The sequence below is a fragment of the Geotrypetes seraphini genome, chromosome 1, assembly GCF_902459505.1.
Source record: "Geotrypetes seraphini chromosome 1, aGeoSer1.1, whole genome shotgun sequence".
Lineage (NCBI taxonomy): Eukaryota > Metazoa > Chordata > Amphibia > Gymnophiona > Dermophiidae > Geotrypetes > Geotrypetes seraphini.
Genome location: NC_047084.1, coordinates 159,623,022 through 159,636,179, shown reverse-complemented (window position 1 = coordinate 159,636,179; position 13,158 = coordinate 159,623,022). Strand labels below are relative to the sequence as shown.

The window sequence follows — 13,158 nt, the reverse complement described above, 5'->3', positions numbered from 1 at the left end:
CGGATGCCCTCTTGTGGCTGAGGGGCCTTTGAGAAAGAGAATCTCTTCTTCCATCTCGATACGGCCGGTAATATACTTAAACGTTTCGATCATGTCTCCTCTCTCCCTATGTTCCTCGAGTGAGTACAGCCGCAAATTTTTCAGTCTTTCCTCGTACGATAGATCCTTGAGCCCCGAGACCATCCTGGTGGCCATCCGTTGCACCGACTCTACTCTCAGCACATCTTTTCGGTAGTGTGGCCTCCAGAATTGCACACAGTATTCCAAATGAGGTCTCACCATGGTTCTGTATAATGGCATTATGACTTCAGGCTTCCGGCTGATGAAACTCCTGCAGATGCAACCTAACAACTGTCTTGCCTTAGATGAAGCCTTCTCCACATGATCAGCAGTTTTCATGTCTGCGCTGATGATCACTCCCAAGTCTCATTCTGTTGAAGTTCTAGCTAAGGTCTCACCATTCAAGGTGTAAGTTCTGCACGGATTTCTGCTGCCGAGGTGCATGATCTTGCATTTCTTAGCGTTGAAGCCCAGCTGCCAGGTCGAGGACCAAAGCTCCAACAAATGTAGGTCCTGTGTCATACTATCGGGTGAATTGCCGTCTCTCACTATATTGCATAGTTTGGCGGCGTCAGCGAATAACGTTACCTTACCTTGAAGCCCCTGAGTTAGGTCCCCTATGAATATGTTGAAAAGAAGCGGGCCCAAGACTGAGCCCTGCGGCACTCCACTGGTCACCTCCGATGTTTTAGAGAGGGTACCGTTAACTACCACCCTCTGAAGTCTGCCACTCAGCCAGTCATTGACCCATGTAGTTAGTGTTTCTCCCAGCCCCATTGATTTCATCTTGCTCAACAGCCTGCGATGCGGGACACTATCAAAAGCTTTGCTGAAGTCTAGGTATACGACGTCCACAGATTCTCACAAGTCTAGCTGTTTTGTTACCCAGTCAAAGAAGCTGATGAGATTGGATTGGCAGGACCTACCCTTGGTGAATTCGTGTTGACTGGGATCCCGTAGATTCTCCTCATCCAAGATTGCGTCTAATTTACGTTTGATTAGTGTTTCCATGAGTTTGCATACTATTGATGTGAGACTCACCGGTCTGTAGTTTGCAGCCTCTGCCCTGCAACCCTTTTTGTGCAGTGGAACGATGTTAGCTGTTTTCCAGTCTATGGGGACTCTCCCCGAACTTAGGGAGAGATTGAGGAGAGTCCCCATAGACTCCCCATATACAGGCGACGCTTCCAAAAATTATGGATCTGTCTTTTAAATAAGACTTAGAAATAGACTGGGCTCACAGCTGATGCACAAAGTTGATACCAGCGCAATGGTATAAAATTATCCAACTCTGCAAGTTTACACCTGATCAGAATCTGAGAGAGGTCTGGCATAAGATGTGGATCTGACCCTTGATGAAGGAGTCTGAAATCCCAAAAGGCTAACTTCTGGTAGGGTCCTTCATTCATCCTCAATGTTGCAAACTGCTTATTTTGTACTACCTAGGGCCTTTTGGACTCATCGCCTTGCTAAAATTGGCTCTTCGCATCCCAATAAATGCTGGTCTTGTAACGCTGATGGGGGCACTCTACAACATATGTTATTAGATTGTCCCAAGCTGAGGAAATTTTGGTACCAAATTTGGATGACGATCAATGAGATTTTATCCATTAAACAACCTTTGTTTTATGCTCTATGATCGCCATTTTCTTGATCTGCCGCTGCAGTGTTTTGATGTTCAGCTCATTCACTTCGACTCATTTGGCGATATTCACCCTCAAGCGGAAAACAGCCATTTCAGTGGTCAATGAGGTGAGGTCAGTTTTCAGCTCTTATGTATTTTGCACAGTGGTTTGCAAGAGCTCTCGCATGGAACGGAGTTCGTCCATTACCACTTGCAGGGCCTCGTTTTCACCTTCGTTTGTACTCGTCAAGGCTTTATGTGGGGAAATGGGCACAGCACTCTTCCGTTTAACAGATTTACTGGAAGCCATAGTATAGTACAGCAAGGAGATCTCACCTCATCCAACAGAAAGTCATTAGGACAACAAAATTAATTCTTTTTAGAAGCCAGCCAGCTGAGCTCAACTGCTACACAGCCATTCCTTTTTGTGCTCGCTAACGCCCCCCAGGAAGACTGAGTTTGAACATCGAAGAATCAGTGGATTGTTGTATGGATTTTATTATTTTTTTATATTTTTGTATGGATTTTGTATATTTTTTTGATATTTTGGTATGGATGTTTGTGTTTTGGACTATCACTTATCACTGGGAGCATGCTAAAAACGTTGAAGAGTTGGAGCATTGCAGGCAACAGACGCAGTAAAATCCAGCCACTGAAAAATAAGTAGATCTTTTTTATCTTTCTTATGTGGTGTCATAGATAAGTATCCTCTATAATAAAACCCTAAGCGCGCATGTGCACCTAGGATTTTGTGATATCTGCTGCCATGCTGTGTCCCTCTGTGCCGAATTCCATTTTGGTATAATATAATAAATTCTAATATATATAGTATGTAGACCATATATACTCACACCTCATTCATATCTTAATTTTAAACACATTTACCACCCGATCCTCAGCAAGGCCACCTTCCCACTCAGTATTCACTCATAGTGGGCGGCTTTATGCCTCAGTTCGTCATAGGATCATTCTAATTTTTTTTGGTTTTATACTTTTTTAATTTTTCTTCCCGTTTTCAGTTTATTCTTATCTTTTGTGTTTCAACTTATAAATAGTAACTCAAAGCGGTTTACTTAGCTTTAGTTAATCAAACTTCTGGTCTCAGTTCACAGAAAGGGGGGAGATAACCGACATGTTTCACCCATGTGTTACCAGTGGTTTTCTCAAGGTTATCACTCCCTCATACATTCTGTTCAGAATGAAGTGTGAGGTATGAGGGAGTGATAACCTTGAGCAGGTAAAGAGTGCTGCGGGACAAGGGGAGCAGGTAAAGAGTGCTGCTAGACAGGGGGAGCAGGAGGGAGGTGCTGCTGGACAGGGGGAGCAGGGAAGAGGGACAGGGGGAGTAGGTAAAGAGTGCTGCTGGACCAGGGGGAGCAGGGAAGAGGTGCTGCTGGACAGGGGGAGCAAGTAAAGAGTGATGCTGGACAGGGGGGAGGTAAAACGAAGGGAGAAGGGCTGCTGCTAGACAGGAGGAGCAGGGAAGGGGTGCTGCTGGACACGGGGGAGGTAAAAGGAAGGGAGAAGGGCTCCTGCTAGACGGGGAGCAGGCAAGGGGTGGTGGTGGACAGCTGAGGAAAGAGAGAGAAAGAAAGATAGACAAAGCGGCAAAGGAGAGAGAGAAAGAAAGAGAGACAGACACATCTATTCTAGCACCCATTAATGTAACAGGTTTAAAACTAGTCTGGCTATAACACCCTGTTACTTACCCTATTGTTGATAGTGAAGTAAAAGAGAAAATCATTATTGAGAGGAAGGTAGGAAGGGTGCTGTGATGTCATGAACTTGCGAGCTGGTGGAGTCTGTTGCTACTATAGCTTGCTGGCTTTTTCACTGAGCACATTTAATTTAAAGATTTTTTCTTTCTTATATATATATTTTTTGACTGATAAAATCAATTCTCTACATTAAGAATTTCAATTTAGGTAGGAACAACATGATTTAAATATCCCCCTCCTCCCGGATGTCCGTATGCAACCAGAAACAACATACAATTGTGAATAAAATTTTAGGCACCCCAGTAAACAAGAGGTAAAGTAACTGGAAAATATAGGCAGTCACAAGGAAATGAATTCAATGAGCACACACACTGTAATAATTAAAGCTAAAAAGTACACAGAACAAATGATGATGGAGGATTGCTACAAGTACAGTGGTGTAGAGAGCGAGGGAGGCGCTGGCCATCGCTATGCCCCGCCCCTCACATTCAGTCATGTGAAAAAAATAGGACACCCCATGAAATATTCAGTTCTTTTTAAAGAAATGTTTACATATCAATGTCAAATCTTTTTTTTAATCTCTGGAAAAGAAAGTGATGTATTTGTAGGCAAACAACAAACCTTTTCCTTGCTTTACTCATGAAACAAAAGATAGCCACAAAAATGTGTATTCTAACTGAGGAATAAATTAGGACACCCTAATAGCTAGTGTTACCCCCTTTGGCTGAAATAACTGCAGTAAGACGCTTCTTGTAGCCATCTACCAGCCTTTGACATCGGTCTGAGGAAAGTTTGGCCCACGCCTCAATGCATAATTCTTTCAGCTGTTAGATGTTTGAGGGGTCTCTTGCATGTACAGCCCGTTTCAAATCACCCCACAGCATCTCAATGGGATTAAGAGCAGGGCTTTAACTCGGCCACTCCAGGACTTCTTAGTTTTCAGCCAGCCCTTGGTGGATTTACTGGTATGTTTTGGGTCATTGTCATGTTGCAGGGTCCAGTTTCGCTTCAGCGTTAATTTCCTTACAGATGGTCTCACATGCCAGCAGTTAGGGTTACCAGATATCTGGGAAAACCCTGTACATATTCTCTTTTTAGAGTATCCAGATACTTTAAAGTATCTAGAGTATTCCGGGTATCCAGATGGATTTCCAAAACCTGTCAATTTGTTCGGGTTTTGGAAGGCCCCGAGCTTGTGATGTGTACATGTATGTGACATCATCACATGCTCGGAGGCCCTACAGACACAGCCCTGAGCTCTGAGAAGAGACAAAGTTTGGGGGTGGGGCTGGGGGTAGAGCAGGGCGGGGCCACATGTCCTGTTTTTTCATTAAGAAATCTGGTATCCCTACTGACAGTGGTCAGCAATACGCTAACCGCTGTCAGCTGAATATTTACCCCTGAGAGTTTAGAAGAGTCAGAATATTTGTTCAAAAGTGGGATGGCCTTCACCTTATTAATACATTTTTTTTTTAATTTAAGTGTTCAAGCTTTTGACCTGGCCATATTTGCTTTTTGTAATTTTCATTCTGTCAAAATCAGCAAATAAGAATAATGCATTAAACATTTGCAGAAGGATGCTGTTTAACTTTGTACCCCGTAGAGGTTGTTTCAGGATCAGCTCGAGAGATTATAGCACCTCGGTCCATGCTCTACCCCTCCTGGCCAGTTCCTTCTTCTGACGCTACTGCTGGGCCTGGCAGGATGTGGCTTCATCGACCTGCATCACTGGCAAGCAGTAGTATCAGAGGTGGGAGGAAAGGAAGAGCAGCATTTCCCTCCTCTGATGCGGATGGTAGTGTCAGAAGAGGGAGGAGGCGAGAAGTGTAGCTGCAGAGTAACTTCACTTTTGGGCCAGTGACATCATGACCCTGCTGATCACAGAGAACTGAATCATACAGCTTGAGCGGGGATTCCTAAACTTTTGCACACAACACAACATGGATGGATGCCTTTGTTTCTGAAGTATTAGTTTATATATTGCATTGAAATCCTTTCTGTGTGGAAGGCTCTGTGTAGATACAATTATCCTTCTATCACGAGGCCCAAGTTCGTAATCGTTCTGGATCTTCACATATCATTATGATGATTGTTACAAATGCTGGAACTAGCAAGACATATGGTTGAGGCCTGTAGGCATTTGTGTCTGAACAGGGAGAGAATACAGACCTTTTTAAAGGGAGAGGAGCATGTTCAGAGTGGCTTGTTCTTGGAGACTGTTGGCTTCTTTGCAAGTCGTAATACTTCATTGAATGCCAATGTAAGAATTATTCAACATCTAGGAGCTTTTGAAGCTATATAGCTTTCCTTCGGAGGTACTGATTTTACTTCAATCTTTATATGTTTGCACATGGTAAAACCTGCAGAAAGGTTTCTTGTAAATCTTTAGGCAATATTTGAGTAAGTATTGCACATGTTTCTGTTTTTTGTACTTGATTCAGAAGTTTCTAATTTATAAATTAAGTCTGTTTCTGTTGCTGGTAATGGTGTCGGTTATGTCGCTCCACCCTTCCTTTGCCTTGTTGGTAACTTTTCACTATTTTATTTCTCAGTATCCTGAAAATGGACATTTTTAACTGCAGTATCATGAACACGAATAAAATATTTCACTCTTTTCTTTCTTGTCTTGTCTCCTTTAATATTTCCTAAATATTCCAAAGCCTGGTCTTTCAAATTCCTAAAGGTACAACCACTAAAGAATTTATCAAATGCGCTATAAAGCTCATTGAGCTTAAGATAGCCTTTTGTAGTGTTAGTGGGGGTAGGATAATCCAAGACATTAAAAATGTATCTGCAAATTGAATTTTGTTCTTTCATTATTATGTTCAATAATTTTGTGTTCTTTTTTAATGTATGAAAACTCTAACATTAAAATTCTAACATTTCCTTTCTGTTGAAAACAGGACTTAGGCCTAGATTCACTAACCTTTCTTTCCGTGTCCGATCCGTGAGCGATTGCAGGCAGGCCGATAAATTCACTAAAGGCCAGCTTGCAAATGGGGGCAATCGGAGGAACGCCCCTCCACTGACCACACGGATCACTAGTGAGCGATCCTGTAGTAGATGGTCTGCGCATGCCTATGGAACTGCGAGCTGCTTTTTTATCTGTGGTTATAACCTGCTTTAAACCCGTGGGTTAAAACCAAGAGCTCGCACTACAGGGGAAGGGCAGGAGAGTCAGGGTGCAGGGCGGCAAGTCGGGTCTGAAAAAGGGCAGGAGAAGTCAGCAGAGAGCAGGAAAGGTCGTGAGCAACTGGTCCCCACCAGTCGCTTCTTTTTGGATCGGCCAGCCCAGTTAGTGTTCTTAAAAAGTTTAGTGAATCACGTCCCTTCCTACTTTGCATGCTGTTTACTCTCATTTGCATGCGCGGATCGGAATCGGATCAGCCACGAGGTTAGTGAATCAGGTCAGGGTCGCAAACCAATTGGTACACAATCGGTTTGCTTAGTGAATCTAACCCTTAATTTGTAGATAAAAAGAAAGTGGAGCCAGGAGAGGCTTGGGTAGGAGAAGAGATGCTGCATATGGGAGTAGAGGCTGTTCTCTGCTCCGCTCCAGGCTGACTACCTCCCCTCCTCTTCCCTGCAGGCTGCTTGGAAGGGAGGGATAGAGAAGAATAAACCTGCTGCACTGGAGTCTGAAACTAAGTTGTGGAACTGTGTTCCATGCTGTTCCCCCACAACTTGAGCCCTAGTTGAAAAATAATTTTGGGGGCTGGCCTACAGTGCTGTGCCATAAAGGCTTGGGTTCATGTTCTCCAATCGGATCTTCTGCTCACTGGGTCCTTTAGGTGAGGAGATACTGCACAGACACTGCTTGTAGCTCCTACAGGTAATCAACACACAACGGTAGTAGAATGTGGCTGGATTTAGAACCCATGAATACACAGTTCCAGAAGAAGCTACTACGGATGGCAAATGATCATGGTTTATGTCTGGATTTCCCCGGACATGTCCTCCTTTTCGAGGATCTTTTCAAAATCCGGCACATTGTCCGGATTTTCAAGTTTATTAAAATTTTGATGTAAACGCATTTTTCTATGTTAATATCAAATATTTTCAATGCGTATAACAATAATAATTTTAGGGGACAAGATAAAACAATTTATACCAATAAACATACAATTAATATACATGGTGACAGGTCAAAAGCGCGCAAGACAATCGCGTGCGATTGTCTTGCGCGCAATTGTCTATGAACCAATATACATACTAGATAGTGAAACATAAGGAAAGAGGGGGTGAACTACAATTTTTTAAGGAATAGAAACAATTAAGGGGAAACAACATCAGGAGGGTAATTAAAAATATTTTAAATAAAACTAGGTCTAAGAGTGAATTACAGAGATTGTGACCTATATACGGATCTGGTTAAATTTAATTGTTTGATCCTAAGATTGTTGATAGAAAAAGTTATCCATTCTATTACTCATATGCAGCCCGGCTTTTTAGTGTGTTTTTAAATTTTTCTAAAGAGGTTTCAGCACGGAGATAAATTGGTAGCTTATTCCAAAGCTGGGGTGCTAGGATAGAAAAAATGTAGCTCTTCTAGTGCCTATTATTTTCAAAGACGGAATGGTCAGCAGATGCTGATCTGTTGATCTTAGAGATCTAGCTGGAGAATATGGTATTAAATAAACGATGTAAGAATATTGGTGTATTGGTTTGTTGAATTTTGAAGGTTAACAATGCAATTTTATATATTGTTCTGTGTGAGATAGGTAGCCAGTGTGCTTTTTGCAAGAGAGGAGTGACATGATCATATTTTTTGGAGTTAATAATAATTTTTATTGCTGTGTTTTGTATAATTTGTAACCTTCTTATTTCTTTCTGAGTTATGCCATGGTGTAATGTATTGCAGTAATCCAGCCTGGAAATAACCAAGGAATGAATTAGAACATTAAGAGCTTTGGGTTCTAAGACTTTGGCTAAGGATCTAATGAGACGTAGTTTATAAAAACAGTTTTTAACTACTGGGGCCCTAGTCATGTCATTAGTGACTCCGCTGCTCCTACCCTAAGGGGGTGGGGCACCTGTGGGTATTAGGACTTCCGGGGGGATGGTATTGGGGGACGAGGGGGGAGGGAGGAGGGATCAATTTGGAGGGGGTGGGGGTTTTGGGGTCTGGATGGGTTTGGGAAGAGGGGTGGGTTTGTCCGCTTTCAGTCTTTGGTGTCTGTAACCTGTTGGGTTCTCCTGTGGTATCTTGTAGGCTACTACTGTGTGGAGATAGATTCTTATGGCCCTGGGGGAGGCTGGGCTCCCGGGGTTCTTTTTTGTGTTCTCTTTGCTTTATATTTCTTTCCTCTCTTTTATAGAATACCCCATTTAGGATTGTTTCTTGGAACATAGGGGGCATAACATCGCCTATTAAGCGCTCAAAAATCTTGACCCAGGAAACCCGTTTGACAGACACTGAACATCATAAGTTACGCAGATCCTGGGTGGGGGAGGTTTATTTTGCGTCTTCATCAGGGCGACATGGGGGTGTTGGTCCGTAAGTCATTGCTGATTGGCGTTCAGGTATTGGACAGGTCCTTAGAGGGTCGCTTTCTTCTCCTCTTTGGGGGATAGGAGCTACCTATTGCTGGTAGTTTATGGTCTGAATTCGTCTGAATCTTTATTTTTACAACAATTGGTTCGTTTATATTCGAGATATTCCGGGGACCCCTTATTCTTAGTGGGAGATTTCAATCTGGTTAGTGACCCAGATTACGATAAATCGGTGTTACACCTTTACGTGCCAAAGGACGTCTTCTTGCTGATTTTTGTGACACTGTGTCTGTGGTGGATCCCTGGCGCCTCCTGCACCCAGAGGTCCGGGATTTTACTCACCTTTCTTGCGCCCATACCTGGTCTCGGATTGATTATATTTTTGTGTCCTCCACGTTGTTCTCCTCAGTGGTGACAGCGGAGATCGGCCCACTTAGCATTTCTGATCATACCCCGATATGGCTGGACGTCCACTTAAATCCTACGTACCTTCATTCTCCTTCTTGGCGCTTCCCCTTTTATCTTGCGTGGGATGTAGAATTTCGGCAGTTTTTGCAGGCTCAGTGGGAGGAATATTACATTAGAGATTTCTATTCCGCCTGTGCCTTGCGATTCTAAGCGGATTACAAAATTGGGTGAAAACTGGACATTTCCAGGGAGTTTACATATCAGGTATATAACATATACATATCAAGTTTACATATCAATAGCAATACATACAAATTAGGAAGATTATTACATAGCGTTGAGGGAAGGAATATTCTGGTTACAGATGGAGGTTGCTTACATAGCGTTAAGGGAAGCAATATTCTGATCCCGGATGGAGGTTGTATTTTTAGGTTTCTGAATATGATTTTGGGGAAGGTTTGAAGAGTTTGGCTAGGGGATACTATAGGGGTGAATATGTGATTAATAACACACAACACCAGGAAGATCTTGTCTTGTTTTGGGAGGCAGCCAAATCGGTGATTCGTGGTCAGTTGATATCCTTTCTGTGTGCTCGTAATAAACGTATTCATTCAGGTATTCTCACCTTGGAACGGGCTTTGCGGACCGCTAAGAAGGCTTTTTCTGTCGCGCCTTCGGAAATGACTAGAGAGCGTTATTTGTCCACCCAGGGGGCTCTTAATTCTCTGCTCCATTCTCGCTACCAGTGGTGGGCGGTTTATTATAATCATCGTTTTCACAGATTTGGCAGTAAGCCAGGATGCTTGTTGGCACGCCTGGTTGACGCACGGATGAGTCGACAGCCGATTTTGACGCTCCGGACTCCGGGGGAGGAAGAGTGTCTCATACTACAGAGGTGTCAGCGGTACTTCTTGACTACGGTACTTTGAACGATTGTATGCTGTTCCGGATGATGCATCTTCGGAGCTTCTGAGGGATTATCTTAGCTAGTCTGGGATGCCCCACTTTCCTGAGGATGTGGTGACGGCTCTCAATCGTCCGTTCCAAGCGAGTGAATTGCAGTCTGCCATCCAGGCCTTATGTTCCGGGAAAGCCCCGGGACCCAATGGCTTTTCTGGTGAGTTCCATAAACTCCTTTCCCCCCAGCTTTGTGGTCCCTTGTTGGCTTATTTCAATACTGCTGTGGATCATGGCTGCTTTCCCCACTATGCCAATGAGGCGCTTATCACCTTGTTGTTGAAGCCGGGTAAGGAGAGAGATGATCCTGGATCGTATTGCCCAATTTCTTTGATCAATGTTGACCTTAAGCTTCTTTCATGTATGTTAGCTGACCATTTGGCCCCCTCATCTCCCTATTCTAATCCACAAAGACCAGGTCGGTTTTGTTTGCGGCCGTCAATCGGTTTGTAATGTGCGGAGGGTTCTTTTCGCGCTTGCCCATTGTCAACATAATCAGATTCCTGCTTTATTTGTTAGTTTGGATGCCTCTAAAGCCTTTGATGGTGTACACTGGTCCTTCTTGTTTCGCACCTTAGAGTATGTTGGGCTTAGCGGGTTCTTTGAGCAATTCCCTCTTTGTATTCTGCTCCTCGTGCGTCTTTGCTAGTCAATGGCGCCCATATTGATTTTTTTCCTATTGTTCAAGGCACCCGACAAGGCTGCCCACTTTCTCCATTGCTCTTTCTCCTTTCTTTGGAACTATTGCTCTGCACTCTACGTCTATTTGAGGATGTCAGGGGTCTCCGGGTCACGGGAATAGAACTGAAGACCTTGGCTTTTGCGGATGATATGTTATTCTCACTCGCCCTGATGTCTTTTTACCCGCTGCGTTGGATCTTCTCTTTGAGTATGGGTTTTATTCTGGCCCCTCGCTCAATCTAGATAAGTCGGTCACCCTTCCCTCTTGTCCAGAGGTTCATACGGCTTGGCGGGGTTCTTTTCCTCTGCGTTGGGCAGAAACTGCTTTTAAATATCTGAGGGTCATTATTCCGCAAGATCTCTCGCGTTTATATTCCCTTAATGTCGAACCGTTGTTTCACGCTCTCATCACTCGTTTACAGTTATGGAAGGGGCTACCGTTGTCGCTATGGGTAGAGTGAGTCTTTACAATATGCTAATTGTTCTGTGTTGGTTGTACGATTTTCAGGTGCTGCCACTTTACCTGACCACTAAGGATGAGAGATTGGAAAGATTAGTTCAGCGGTTTCTCTGGGTTGATAGACAAGCTTGCTTGCCTTATTGTCGGGCAGCATCTCCGTGGTACAAGGGGGGTTTGGGCTTGTTGAATCTTCGCTTTTTGACGGTAGATTGTGGTATGTGTCACATTAATGATCTTTTCTGGGGAACTGACCATTTTACTAATACCTCTTTAGAGCTCTCCTGCTTCGCTACGAATCACTTTAGTGTTTATTTCACTCTGTGCCCTTCGCTCAACCTGTACCTCTTCCTGTTAAGGTCTTACATTACCCCTTGCGGAAGGCTTGGCAATGGGTTTGTAAGTTTCATTCTCTTAGTTCTACTATCTCCCCTTTCTTGCCTTTATGCTTTAATGGGAATTTTTTGCCCGGGGTGGATGGGGCTAGTTTTGTTTGTTGGGAAGCGGGAGGGATACAATATTTGTTCCAATTGGTGGACGACGTAGGGAAGATTAAGTCTTTTGCTACGCTATGTCATGAATTTGGCCTTCCCCAAACAGATGGCTTTGCTTATATGCAAATTCAACATTATATTGCCTCCTTGCCATCTGCACATTTAACAGCCTCTTGCCAGGAACTTTTGTCCACGGTCTTTACCTTGGGATCTCAGCTCCCAGTTCCACTGAAATTTCACCATAGACTCTTGAAGTCTCTACTCCCTCTACTTGACTATATTAGGTTGAGGGAAGCTTGGGCCGTGATCTTTCAGTGAGATTGCCTGATGATGTTATTTTGTGTGTTGTAAGCAAATTACCTGTCTTTCACAAATATGCTACTTTTTGGAAACAACACTATAAATTGGTTTTACATTTGTATATATCACCTAAACGAGCTCATCTTTCGGGGTTTAGAGCCTCTTCTGCCTGTCCCCGCTGCGCTGCTTCTGATGCGGGTTTGGGACATATGTTCTGGACTTGCCCTATTCAGTCTTTTTGGGAAGCTATTTTTCTCTTTGTTGAACGTATTTGGAACATTGTTATTCGACGTTCCCCTCTGTTACTTAATGGTGTCCCTATTCATTTTACTCCTCGCAGACCTGGGACTGCTGCATTTCTTTGGTGGACTGTGGTGGTAGCTCTTAAGTGTATCCTACTCAGGTGGATGGACGTGGAAGGACCCAACTATTCCCTCTGGCGATGTCGCCTGATCACCCTTGTGATGTGGGAGCGAAGAGATATTCCCGACTTCTCTGCTGGGCCGGCATTTTCAGCGTACCTGGGAGCCTTTATGGAATACTATGACTCCGGTGGCCCGTAGCCGCCTCCTGAACTGCTGACCTTTTGTTTTGTATTAATTTCTCCATTTGTTTGCTTTACATACCTTGACTCTTTATTTGCCTGACTGGATGCTGTGGAATAGGATTGCCGGTGGACTGGGGTTTGGGATGGGTTGGGGGGGGTTTGGGGGAATTACACATTGTGTCAACTTTGGGCTCCTTCGGTTGTTTGGGATTTCTTGTTACCTTTGAATGGTCCTTTTTTTCTCTGTAACCCTGTAGAGACCACCAGGGGTTTGGGAGTTGTGTGGGTGGGGGAAGGTGGTTTCTGACTGTGTTTTACATTGACAAACTGTGAGCTTGCTTCCTGCATTTGTATTCGCTCTTGTACTTTTTATGTTGAGCTCAATAAAATATATTTGAAACATAAAACGTATTATAAAT

At 43.7% G+C, this 13,158-nt stretch overlaps 1 protein-coding gene across 1 annotated transcript in view; it reads left to right on the top strand.

The window, feature by feature from the left end:
* Positions 1 to 12,892, top strand: part of SH3D19 (SH3 domain containing 19) — a 245,957-nt gene extending 233,065 nt beyond the window's left edge. The window contains exon 21 of the mRNA XM_033940651.1: positions 12,533 to 12,892. Within this exon, the coding sequence (XP_033796542.1) occupies positions 12,533 to 12,580 (48 nt within the window). The 3' untranslated portion in view covers positions 12,581 to 12,892. The remainder of the gene's footprint in view (positions 1 to 12,532) is intronic.
* Positions 12,893 to 13,158: the final 266 nt, after the last annotated feature.